Genomic DNA, 13805 nt, shown 5'->3' with positions numbered 1-13805 from the left:
TTCCCATCAATTTCCTAATAGGATTTCCTACTCTCATAATTTCAATGGGACATTCATCCCAAATTTGCTCTGCTTGCTGAATACATACAAACAAAAGTCTGCTGAATATATACATACAAAAGTACTTTTACTTCCATCCAAATATTCAAAGTCTTTCTAGTTTTAAGACTCAAAGATGGTTACTACTGTTACTGATCTTCCCTAAACTGCAGGAATGAAGCCTTCAGAAACGTGTGACTTCAGGCTTTCTTACAAAAGGAGACCCCTCCTACTAGACTCAGTGGTCACCCCTAACGATAGGGTTCCTTCCCCTAAGAATTGCTTCTCCTGAAGCTTTATTGCAGAAACCTCGTTCCCAATACACCTGTCCTCTTCCTTTCCTTTTAAAGCTATAGATTCTTCTCTCTATAAATACCTTATTAAGAATGACTCACAATTCATGATTCAGAATTAATTATATAGGACTGGATCTATAGCCCTGTCTTGCTTCTCCCAACCAAAGAGTTTAATATAATTCAGTCTACTACCTAGGAATCCTGATGCTTATACTACTTGGGTTACATCAAAAGATGTTCTCTTAAACTAAGATTTATAGTTATTCACCCATTCCAAAAATGCAGATATATTTTACTTATTGAATCAGGAAACATTTGAAAAACATAATGAATATGTTTTATATAATAAAAAGATTAAAGATTTTTAAAAACTCAAACAATTGTACCGCTCAATGCATAGTGTACAGCACTTTTTTGTTATGGACTAGTCTGTGCGTTACAGGTTAACATTCTGAAAACGAATGTTTCTTGCTGGTGTGTCAAGACAAGTTACCGCATATTGAAGGAAAATGTCTGTGTTTTTCCCACTTTTGTGATCAAATCAAACTGGAATTTAGGCGATAGCAACTGCATTCACACAAATACAAAACAATATCTGAACCAAGTTATTTATTATCATATAAAGATGAAAAAATCCTGATATCCACGAATAGGGCTCTAATTAAGTGAATTGTGGCATATTCTGCTATAGAACACTATACAGCTATTTAAAATAAGGACAGTGGACTTGGGTTGAACCCTTATCTAGCACATATGAGGTCCTGGGTTCAATTCCAAACACTACAAAAGATAAAAAACAAAAAAAAAACTGATGGATTTTATTTTTTTAGCCAAGCAAGGTGATGCAGGCTTATAATTCCAACTGCTCAGGAGGCTGAGGAAACAAAAATCACAAATTGAGGATAGCCTGGGTAACTTGGCAAGACCCTCTCTCAAAGTAAAATGAAAAGACTAGGGATGCAATTCAGTGGTAGAGGATTTTCCTTGCTTATAGTTTGATACTCCATATGGGGAAAAATTTTAACTGATAAAAGAAAACTATCCACTGAAAACTATTGTTATGTAAAGAAAAAGATATACATAGACACGCCTACGTGTGTACAATTTGTTTCCACATATATTGAAAATCTCTGGGAAGATATACAACATGGTAAAATTAGTTGTCTCCTAAGAAGACAACTAAATGGCTTTTGAACAGGGTGGAGGGAGAGAATTTTATTTATCATAATATTATTGTGTACCTTTTGTGGTTTTTTTACCAACTGCTGTACTGACAATTTAAAACAAAAGAGATAATTAAGAGTAGAAACAGGTAGTGCAGAGCTCACAGACACAACCATGTTTGATAAGAAGACTGCCTGTCTTCACTCTGGGCATTGGTAGTATTCCAAGTCATGTTGGGAGCTTGCTTGTCTTCTGGGGTAGGGAATGAGGAGGAAACCCTGCTTGTATCACTTCTGTTCATGGATCCTGTTCATGGAGATGACTCTGGGAAGGATGAGGGGCTTATGTCAGGTAAGACCTACATAAAGATCGATGGGAGCTGATATTCTCTTTCCTAAGAGGAAGGATTATGAAAATGGCTGTGTGTATTTCTTGTGAAGAACACGTGACTGTTTTGGTGGGTTCAGGCTTTTTCAGTCAACCAGTCAAATTATGGAACAGAGTGAGTGTTTTATGAAAATACTTAATAAACACAAAATCAGAATAAGCAACCCTTTGTGTGGTTGCTGTCTCTGTCATGGAGATTTTTATGGAAACCCTGGACAAAGCCACAAGGACAAATCAAAACTTCTGTGCTTGACATGAGGGTCCAAAAGTTAAAGTCATAAGAAAGTAGCCGTATTTCTCATAGAGGATGGACATGGCCTATCTGGTTGATAACTGAGCCAGAACACTCTTTCTCCAAAGTGAATGTTGGAAGGAAAGGTCAGGGACTTTACCTGGAGAGGAATCATTCTGGGAATCAGGTGATCAAAATACTTATCAACTGCTTCAACAAAGCCTTTGTCTGTTGTTCTCAGTTTCAGCTTGGGGTCTTGTAGAAGCCAGCTGGGGGCAAGAAGATACAGGTCAGTATGCGACAGGAAGGTGAGAGGAAACTGAACTTTCACACCATGCTCCAGATTTATAAGAATGAGAATGAAACACACCACATACTTCTCAAGTCACTCTGGACCTTTGTGTTCTATTTCAACAGACTAAGGAACTGAGCCTACCCAGACTTTTACACCCACATCTTTTGAGTTTGTTTGTTTTTAAGAATTCCTTGAATTCCCTCCTCCATTCTATTTCGGTACAATGAGAACATTGTCTAAGTAGAGCATCTGCTCTTCAGGCATAAGGTCACAGCTCCTCTGAGACCTGATACTTCAAAAGCACCGTAGGGACTGTGAAACCAGTAACACCCCATCAGAGGTTACAGAAGACAGGGCCAGGCACCTAGCTGATCTGTAAAGGGAATAATTGCTTCCCTGAAATTCCTACTTATTTTAATGATTTTTATATGTCAAACTATCCTTGCAAAAAATCACATAATCATCTCAAGAGATGCAGAAAAAGTCTTCCACAAAACTTAGCACTCATTCATGATAAAAACACTGAAGAAACTAGGGATAGAATGAATTTACCTCAATACCATAAAAGTTATATATGGCAAAGCCAACATCATAATGAATAGGGAAAAACGGAAAGCATTATCCCTAAAATCAGGTATAAATCCAAGAAAGTCCATTCTCCCCACTCCTGATCAATGTAGTACATGAAATTTTAGCCAGTGGAATTAAGCAAGAGAAGGAAAAAAGAGAAATAAGAATAGGGAAGGAAGAAATGAAATTTTCACTGTTTACTCATGATACTATCCTATATTTATAAGGTCCAAAACCTCCATGTTATGGTTTAGATATAAGGTGTCCCCAAAAGCTCATGTGGGAGACAAGTACAAGAATATTCACAAGTGAAATGGCAAAATTCACAGGACAAGAAAAAATGTCTTAAAATTCATATAGAAGAATAAAAGACCCAGAATAGAAAAAAAAATCTAAGTAAAATAAAAGAGCAATATTGAAGTCATCATACCTGATCTTAAATTACTCTACAGAGCTATACTAACAAAAGTGGTATAATATTGGCCAAAGAAACAGACACGTGGAACCAATGGAATAGAATAGAAAATCTACAGACAAACCCACGCAGATCTAGTCATCTGATAAGAGACAAAGGTGCCCAAAATATATGTTGAAGAAAAGACTTTTTAACAAAGGGTGCAGGAAAAACTGGGTATCCACATGTGGAAGAATGAAATTAGATTCCAATCTTTCACCACACACAAAAATCAAATCCAAATGTATCGAAGGGATTAGGAGCTATACTAGAAATTCTGCAACTGCTGGAAGAAAACATAGGGTCAACACTCCATCATATAGGGGCAGGCACCTGCTTCCTCAACAAGACCCCTGAAGTTCAAGAAATAAAACCAGGAATCAATAAGTGGAATGCCATCAAATTAAAAAGCTTCTGTACAGCAAAGAAAATTATTAAGAGTGTGAAGTAAGCCTCCAAAGAGGGGAAAAAACCTTTTCCAGCTCTCCTCAGACAGGGGATTAGTATTCAGAATATGTAAAGAACTCAGAAAGACTCAATGCCAAAAAGGCATATAAGCCAACCAATAAACAGGCAGAAAAAGCAGACAGACATTTCTCAGAAGAAGAGATGTTGAACATATTTTTCATGTATTTGTTGACTGATTGTAGATCTTCTTCTGTGAAGTGTCTGCTCAGTTCCTTAGCCCCTTTGTTGGTTGGGTTATTTATATTTTTGGTGTTAAGTTTTTAAGTTCTTATAAATCCTGAAGATTAGTGCTCTATCTGAAGTCAAGATTTTCTCCCACTCTGTAGGTTCTCTCTTCACATTATTGATTTTTTTCTTTTGCTGAGAAAAAGCTTTTCAGTTTTATCCATCCCATTTATTGATTCTTGTTTTTATTTCTTGCCTTTGGGACTCTAATTAGAATGGTGATTATCAAGAATACTAGCAACAATAGGTGTTGGCGAAGATGTGGGGAAAAAGGTACGTTCATACATTGCTGGTGGAATTGCAATGTATGCAGCCACTCTGGAAAGCAGTATGAGGATTCCTCAGAAAACTCGGAATGGAACCACCATTTGACCCAGCTTTCCCACTCCTCAGTTTATAATCAAGGACTGTAAATCAGTATAATACATTGATGCAATCACATCAATGTTTATAGCTGCTTAATTCACAATACTAGATTGTGGAACTAACCTAGATGTCCTTCAATAGATGAATGGATAAAGAAACTGTGGTATATATACACAATGGACTATTACTCAGTCATAAAGAATAAAATTATGGCATTTGCAAGTAAATGGATGGAGTTAGAGAATATCATGCTAAGTGAAATAAGCCAATCCCAAAAAAACAAAAGTCAACATATTCTCTGATAAGTGGATGCTGATACATAATGGAGTCAGTGGCAGGGGGAGGTTAAGGGAAGAATGGAGAAACATTGGATTGTGTAGAGGGGAAGGGAGGGATGGGGAAGGAAAGATGGTAAAATGAGACAAACTTCATTACCCTATGTACATGTATGATTTCATGATTGTTGTGACTCTACATCATGTACAACCAGAAAAATGATAAGTTGTACTCCATTTGTGTACAATGAATCAAAATGTGTTCTGCTGTCATGTATAACTAAATAGAACAAACAATAAAAAATAAATAAAAAAAGAAGAAACACAAATGGCCAACAATATATGAAAAAATGTTCAGCATCTTCAGCAATTGGGCAAATACACATCAAAATTACACTGAGACTTCATCTTACTCCAGTTAGAATGGCAGTCATCAAGATTACAAACAATCATACATGCTGGCAAGGATGTGTGGGGAAAGGAATACTTACACACTTATTTTTATGGGGGATCTCATGAAAATAGAAGTGAGACCAGTTGAGTAGAAAAAGACACTAGGGAAGGAAGGAGGAGAAGGAAAAGGGAGGTACTAAAGAATTGAACTGATCTAATGATGTTTTGTGCACGTATGTATATGTAACAATGAATCCCACTGTTGTGTATAATTATAATACACCAAGAAAAAAAAAGTTGCTTCTTCTTCTGCACTGAATGAAAGGAGTTCACCTGGGATAAGACAAAGCCTTCCTCTGACCTGGGGAATAACTGATCCACCAAAGACAGAGCCAGGATGGAACAGGGACCTGTCAGCTAAGAGGGATTACAGAGGAAGTTCCTGGATTCTCACCCTGAGGCTGAGTGACCTGGGCAGAAAGGTAAGAAAAGAGAAAAAGGCTGGTAGAGAGACTGAGTTCTTGATGGGTGGAGAAGGTGACCTGACTTCAACAAAACAGAGAAAGATCTGAGTTTGCCAGAAGCAGCCCAGCAGTTGTCAGAACTTCCTCTGTTCTAAAGCTTCTGGTCTCTTCCTTCCCATCCACAAAAAGAACAGAGGTGGCCACAGCTCCTCCTCTATGGAATTAGAATCCTGTGAACCTATTACTACTGTTCCATCTTGTTGTCAATTACCAGGACTCACCTATGGAACAGGATGACAGCAGTACCCACAACTTCCCACACCACCGCAGGCTTCACAGTGACAAACAGCACTTGCTCCATTCATGAAGGTGAAATTCATTATCATCTGACTGAAACGTTATTTTTTATGAAGTAAAACACATTACTAAATTATAGCTCTTGGACTCAGGGCCCTGCTCACCTGGGTAAGCCCCCAAGGTCAACCTCTGCACAGATGTAGGGTCCTGGACGCAGAATCACCCACAGCCCAACCTCTGCAGCCATCAGGACAAAGGCCCTAGGTAAGTAAACAAAATCAGCCCCTCTCATGGCAGTTCAGAGAGAAGCCTGCCTGGGTAGAAGCCCATATGTATGACAAGGTGTCAGAGATGCCTACTCTTCCCCTTGCTCTCAACTAGGGACACTAGAGTGAGGAAGAGTTAGCCCAGTCCAGCCCAGCGAGCTGGGAATTATTCTACCAGGTAGGAGGTCAGAGGCCCTGGGAGCTGGGTTTGCATTAGCAAAACATCTACCCAGCCTATAGGACCTAAGAAAAAAGGGCATTATGTAGGGTACAGAAGGTCTATCCCCAATAATAGCCATGATAATAGAAAAGATAGTCAGTTCCCAACCGCAGCTAAGACCCATTACAGAGTTGGGCAGTTCCAGGGGTCTTGGGCCCTCTGGGCTGCAGTGGGAAGGTGGGGTCAGATCCCATATAGCCACAAGTCCCTGGGTCATTTCTGGGGAGTAACTGGTCCCTGGATGCTGAGCCTCTCACAGCATCTTGAGACCAGGGATCCAGACCTCGGGACCTCTCTGGTTCTCAAAGCAAAGAGAAGATACCCCTAGAGTTCCTAATCAGTTCAAGTAGCCACCTCTCTGCTTCCTGCCCCAAGCCAGGTCACAGAAACTGCAGTAGCACATACTCCATGTCCAGGTTTCCAGAGAAGTAGAATTGGCCTCTTTCTGGCTCATGGAGGTTCCATGGGATATAGCTGTAAAAGGAATAGAAAAGTACAATAAGCATCTTATTTATTTCTTCCAATTGTTACATCAGCCCCAAACCAAGTCAAACCCTGGAGTAGTTCTATGTTTCAGTGAGTTAAAGTTTACAATGGAAAACAACCTCTATCACAAGAACTATGATTATCTTCAACATTTCCTTTCTCTATTGCCAAATTGTGGTCCAAGATGTCAATTATCCTTGGATTCTAGATTTCTTAGATTATATATAATTTCTCTCACTCACCACCCTATTCTTTATAATACCCATTAAAAATATAAAGAAAAAGAAAGAGCACAACAAAAAAATATGAACATCTGCCTGATAATTCTTGCTAAGAGTTAACCAAAGTAACAAGAGATGAGGAGTTTTCTATGAGGACAAGGGAGATGCAATTCAGGAGGGTCCAGTCTTTAGACATCAGTAAAATGGGCCCTGCCAAGGTCTTTCCTCAGAGGGCTGAGTCTGCAGAGTCAAAGGATACGTGTTAAAATTTGTATTGTTTTTATATGCATATAGCTGTACATTGTGAGAACAGAATAAAATTTTTTTGTCAAAAGCTACTTACAAGTGACTTTAAGGAAAATTGCTGAAAAAAGCTGAAAACAGAAAAATGAAGAAAGAGATGCATAAGGCAAAATTACACTAGTAAAACTGATAGTTTGCAAATGGTTTTAAGGTAATACTGACAAATAGATAAGGTGAGTGGCCTTATTAAATAAAAATAATTCCACAACTGGTGGGTAGACATCTACATATAACCAGAAGAAGGAGAAAATTATACTCTATTATATTGAAGGACCTCCAAAAAGGAGACCCCGACTCTATCCCTCGGACCTACGGCAACCCCAATCAACCACAGGAGGCGTCACTTGATGCAAACCGCAAGAGGTGTTTATTCCAGCGCGCTGGGACCCGACTCGTGACTCACGCAGGAGTGCAAGGGTCGAGTCCCTAGCAGAAAATCGTACAAGTTTATAAAGGCAGAAAACCACACATCGGGAGGGGTCGCACATGAAAGGGAGAAAAAGGAAAAGAAAAGAAAAATGGGGGAACAAAGCTGCCAGGAAATTCCAAAGGGGGTCTGAGTTGTCTGATAACATACAACATGTTTTACAATGTTTTACAACAGGGCGTAAGATTCTGGTCAATCGTTTCTGGTAATCCTACTGTTTGAGCACTATTTAGTTATCTGGCCCAATTTACTCTTTTACCCTCTGTTTGGGGCTATTTCCTGGAACAGCTTTTAGGGGCTTTTGCTCCCATCACTGGGAGGGTGACCTCAGGGAGTTAAGATAACCAGGAGGGTGACATCAGAGAGTTAAGACAATGGGCGGGAGACCTTAGGGAGTTGAGATAAAAAAATGTTCATTCTTTAGAACAGCTTACAGCTTAAAAATGTTCACTCTTTAAAACAGCTTTAAAAAATGTTCATTCTTTCAATATATGATGTGCATTCTACTGTCATGTATAACTAATTAAAACAAATTTTTAAAATTTAAAACATAATTCCATCCACAAAATGTAGTATACAACCTTGTATAAAGGAGAAGCTGACTGAATTAGAGAAGAAGTGGATAAATTGATTTCACAGTCATAGTGAAATCATAGGTAACTAAACCTCTCTAAGAAACAAAGCTAATATGCAGGAAAAAATTATAAAAATATTGATTTCGACAACATGATTAAAATGCAGGATCTATAAGTATATTTTAAAAACCCAATAGGCAACAAATGGAGCATTCATATATTTTTTTCAAATGCTTGGAACAGTTGTAGTCACTGAATAAATTCCAAATTCCAGAAGTGCATATCACATAGTTTATGATCTCAAGACAAAGGTAACTAAATTAGAAAAAAATGAGTTACTTTAATAATAAAATGACAGTTATTTTAATAATAAAAAGTAAAACAAACAAATAAAACAGAAAGCACATTCCCAAATTGCTAATGAGTCAAGGAAGGAAATACAACAAAACTTATGAAGTATTTTAACTAAATGACTTTGAAAGCACAGTATAACAAGACTTGTAGGATATATAACTAAAGCAATACTTAGAAAAAACATTCATAACTTTGAATGGATACCTTATAAAACAGGAAGTCCTAGAAGGAAAATGAGCTAAATATTCAAGTCAGAAAAGAAGAGGAAGAAAAGGAAAGAGGAGAGGTAAAGAGGGACGCAAGCAATAGAGAAGGAGATCCAGGGAGAGGATGACAAGGAGAAGGAACCAAATCAAATAAGGTAGGAGAGAGGAAATCGCACAGAACTCAGAAATCGTGAAGTAGAAGACCAAAGAGACACAGAGATGATTAACAAAGCTACAAGCTGGTTGTTTGAAAAGAATTTAAAAATTAGATAGGATTAAGAAAGAAAAATAGCCCAAGTACACAATACGGTGAGTACAGGGAAGAAAGGAAGATGTTTCAGAGTCCTAGTCCAAACCAAAAAAAAAAAAAGAAACACTTATTAGGAAAAATAGGATATACTCTCAGAAGAAATAGAGAAAATGACTTAATAAACATTCAAGATCCTATAAATCTCACCTTCACAACCACAAAGATAGTGATCGCATGTGAATTTTAAGAAACAGCAAGGATAATTCTTTTGAAAATATTATCAATGAAAAAGATTTACTCATTTTATGAGCTTACTTATAAGACTGATATCAAAACTGAACACAAACACTAACTGAAATAAAACTTCAAATCGATTTCTCTTACAATCATAAAGAGGCATGAGTACATAGAATTCACCGCAGGGCTGTCAGTTTCATTGAATTTCAGAAAAATTGTCAATGTCACTGCTTAAAAAGATGAGTATAGAAAAACTAAATTGATAGATGCAGTAGTAGTTCTCAGTAAAGCTCAATAATTATTTCTTATGATGTTCCTTGCACAGTAGATGTGCCTCTTTCAATTTGCAGCCTGTCAATTTCAAATTCTCCCTCCATTACCAACTCTGGTTGATCAGTGGCACAGACATGTGAAGACAATTTGGCACTTTCTCTTTTAAAAAGTCATTATATAGTGAGTCTGACCCATAGCAGTCAATGCAGAATTAACCCAGGAAAGCAATCTAGAGTTACATAGTTTGGTATTCACATAATTAATTACTGATATAAACATGACTTTATATGCCCCATAGCATTTTGCATTTCTGTTTTTTCTCTTTCAATTATTAAGTGTGAGATTCTCAGGACTACTTTGGGCTGAGGGTAGAGTGCTTATCTAACATGTACAAGGTCCTGAGTTAATCCGAGCACCTAAAAAAACAAAAATTAAATAAAAAACAAAAAAAAAAACTGCTTTTATTTTTTCCTAATATTAACTAATAGGTCCATGGCATAACCATGAAAACAACAGCTCTTTTCCATTGATGATGACAAAAATGTGATCAATAAACAGAAAAACGAATTGTGCATCACAAAACGCCCTTCAAAGAACACTTGTATTTTACAATGTTTTTTTATTTTACAATAAACGTTCCACAGTGTAACGTTCAATGCCTCAGTCACTGTGTGACTTTGGGAAAGAGACTCACTCTCTCTTGGTTAGATTTTTCTTATCTACAAATGATAAAAAATAATGCCACTCACCATAGATGATTGCTATGGGGCAGAGCGAATTAATGTTGTCCAGGGTTTAGAGCATGTTTGGCTGTGTGGAAGTACTACATAAGTATTTATCAAATAAATAAATGGGTCATCCTGTTTGATAGTATCAGCTATATTGAATTAGCAGTTCTGTTTTCTGGAAATGGAAGAATCATGATCCTAATAGTGGTCTTCCCTGCCTTCCCTCTGAGCTTCAGGAGCATGGTTTCCTTGAAGTGACTAACATATACCCTCTTAGATGCGAACCGAACAATGCAGTCTTCTGCAGAAGTTTCTCTTTGGGACACTCTTCACCCACCATGATTGACTCCTGACCTTTTGAGTTTCAAGTTTAGGCAGAAATAGGTCTGTTAATTCCATGTGAATCTTGTTTGGGTATGTTTTTCACCATAATTTGACTGATTATGCACAAGCAGAACTCCAGGGTGTATACATACTCCAGAGCTACACAGGCACACGCACAGGCCATGTTGGGAAGGGCCCTATCCATATGGAATGTGGACTCCACCATAACTGCCTGCACTTCACATTCCACAGCAGCCTGAGTGAGCTAATTAGTTCCAATGTGGTCAGTCTGTTCCCCTGCACAGTGGGAGTTGTACTATCCATTTCACAGAACAATCCTGAAGATCAAGTGAATATGAGCATGATAGAAAGTGCCTGGTAATCAGCACACACCAAATGCTGGCTGCCTTTTGTCACTAAATGTTTAATCATGGTGAATTCATGCTCATTTATATTTCAATTCTTCTAAATGACTAAACTGGGTTTGCATTTCTTTTTACCACCCCTGATGAAGACACATGCATGGTAGGCATTGTGATAGGTTTTTTCCTTATACATAAGATAAAGGTTTTATCTCCTTTAATCATCAACACAGTCTTATGAGACAATCTTACTATTCTACCTATTTACAATGGAAGGTGCTGGGCCTGACATGGGAGGGTCAGTAGGAGGCAGAACTGTGCTGATGGCCATGTATATGTGACAAAATTCCTACATCTCAGTCATAGCCCCGCAATGTTTGTTCCCTTAAAGCCATTAAACTTCACTTAGTGATGCTGGCATTTCCTTACTTGTTCATTTTGTGATACTGGTGCTATTCCTCTACATGTTCTTATCCACATACATAAATGGAAGGTGTTTTAAAGTCTGTATGCCTGTGTGTATTTATCTGTAAGTATGTATCAAGTATGTCATTAAACTGAGTACTCCTAAAGGATCAAATGAATCCCCAATTAGACGAATTCCTGATAAATCATCTGCTCCCTTATATTTGCCCTATTAATTCCTATCCAAAGCTTTGATCACTGAAGAAAGTATGATAGCTGACACCTTGACATTTAGGCATAAAAGGAATGTTCTCTAAATGACTATTCTGGAGATAGCTCCTGACACTGCACTCCAAAACAAGAGGCTCTCTCTGAGCTGGGATACTATTCCAGGAGCCCCATAGGGTATGCTGGTGATGGAAGCTAAGGGGCAGCTCTCACGTGGTAACAGTGTTGAAGCCACAGGCCTTCAGTTTCAGCAAGCGGTCCCTCCAGTACTCCATGGGCACCCGGAAATAGTGGATGGAGCCCCCAAAGATGAGGAACTTCTGACCCTCCAGGGTGAAGTGTTCATTCTTTCCAACAAGTCCCTCAGATCGTTTCTTCAGCGTGAGAGGGCTCAGATGAGACCAGTTAGACCTGCATGGAGAGAGGAAGGAAGACAGAAGGGAGATAGAAAGGAGAGCCTATTGCAATCTTCAAGAAAATGAAGTTCCTGTTTGCAGAACCTGCCCTGAGCATGGTGAACACATTACTTTCTCCAGTAAGAGAGAAAAGCTCCCCTGGTACCCACTCAGGTTCCCCACTCAGGCAAACCTGCACGAAGACGGATTCACTTTTCCATCTTTACGTTTAGGGCAAGAAGCAAAACCTGATAAGATAACTGGCAGAAAAAAGATGCCCAAGATTCTTTTCCAGGATAGGCAGCAACTGTGGAGAGAAAGATAAAAACAGTAACAATGTGAAGGTGTTGTCCTCCTCAAGTCTTAAGGATCAGAAAATTACTCTAGAGCTCTCTACAGGAAGCCCACCACAGGCAGGGCTTCTCTTAGGGAAGCCTAAGGTATGGAGAGCTGCAGCCCCACCTATCTCCGCTCAGGTTCTCCCATCACCAGGGCAGTCCCAGGCCTCCTCAGTCAGAGCCTGAAGCTGGGGGCAGACAGAAACAGGATCAGGCTAGGCATTGGGAGTCAGGGAAAGTCAGGAAAGAAAGTCACTCCACACAGAGTCCAGGAAGGAAACAAGGTGCAGTGCTGGAGCACTTTGTCTGCAGCCTCAACCTTGGATGTCTTTGTACTGGAGTCGATGTACAGACCCCTAGCAGCACAGGGCATAAGAAAGAGCTGAGGGAGGAAGCTTGAAAGGTGACTTAATGAGGAGAGTCTCCTGCATGTGTGAGGACCAGAAGGGTGTCTCAGTCCACATCATGCTTCCAGGGCCTAGGGCCAGGAATACCCATGCATAGCTGACAGAATGGATATGGGGGAAAAGCTAGGAGGCTCTTTACTGGGTGATGGGGAAGTGGCAGTAGGCGTGAGGAAAGACCCAAGCTCCTGGAAGGGTGGCTGGGCCACGGACTCAGGCAGTCCTGTAGGCAGCTGGGATGAATTACCTGATGTAGCACGTGGAGCCCATCTCCGCCAGGCAGGTGATCCGAGATCCCCCACTGATCCCTCCCGTCTCTGTAGCCTCATATGCAGAGTTCTGGGCAGAACAGGGGCAGATGTGAAGTCTGAGTTCTGAGCCAGGAGCCTGGAGTGAGATCCGTCTGGAGGTGTTGGCACAGGAATCCCTGGACCTGACAGCAGAGGAAGTCTGCAAAACAATGCTCAGGGAAGTCTATCAGGCTCTGCACCAAAGCACAGAAGAAGCCACAGCCCAGGGTGTGCAGACCTCCTGTCCTTGACGCAGATGCCTCTCAGCCTGAGAAATAAAACAGGAGGAAACTTATATTATCACTGGACCTTGGCTTTCTGAAACTATGCATCAACAGCCAGCTGGCACAGAACACAAAGACTGGTGGGAGGAAAGAACTTAGCCGCCTTGTACCTGAGAACCAGAAGTCTTGATTCTACTGACTCAGCAATTTTTTTCAGTGACCATTAACTCAGTTTCAGATTCAGAACTTCAGACTAAAATGAAGGCGTTCTAAACACTATTGGGTAATTTTTGAAGGATGGGTAAATGCTTAAAGACTGCATAGTGTGTGATGGAAGACCAGGAGAGGTGATTCTATTTTTAAT

At 39.5% G+C, this 13805-nt stretch overlaps 1 protein-coding gene across 6 annotated transcripts in view; it reads right to left on the bottom strand.

Moving 5' to 3' along the window:
* Positions 1-13532, bottom strand: part of LOC306640229 (beta-galactosidase-1-like protein 3) — a 30560-nt gene extending 17028 nt beyond the window's left edge. For 5 of the 6 annotated variants that reach the window (XM_079104334.1, XM_079104336.1, XM_079104338.1 and 2 more), the window contains exons 1-6: positions 13175-13532; positions 12379-12492; positions 12004-12201; positions 6817-6885; positions 6090-6185; positions 2279-2387 (exon numbers count right to left, since the gene is read on the bottom strand). In XM_079104334.1, coding sequence (XP_078960460.1) covers positions 2279-2387; positions 6090-6185; positions 6817-6885; positions 12004-12201; positions 12379-12492; positions 13175-13197 — 609 coding nt within the window. In that variant the 5' untranslated portion in view covers positions 13198-13532. The remainder of the gene's footprint in view (positions 1-2278; positions 2388-6089; positions 6186-6816; positions 6886-12003; positions 12202-12378; positions 12493-13174) is intronic. The other variant, XM_079104337.1, reaches the window with a different exon arrangement.
* Positions 13533-13805: the final 273 nt, after the last annotated feature.

This window comes from Sciurus vulgaris (genome assembly GCF_902686455.1).
Source record: "Sciurus vulgaris genome assembly, chromosome: 11".
Lineage (NCBI taxonomy): Eukaryota > Metazoa > Chordata > Mammalia > Rodentia > Sciuridae > Sciurus > Sciurus vulgaris.
This window is presented reverse-complemented; position numbering and strand designations above follow the sequence as displayed.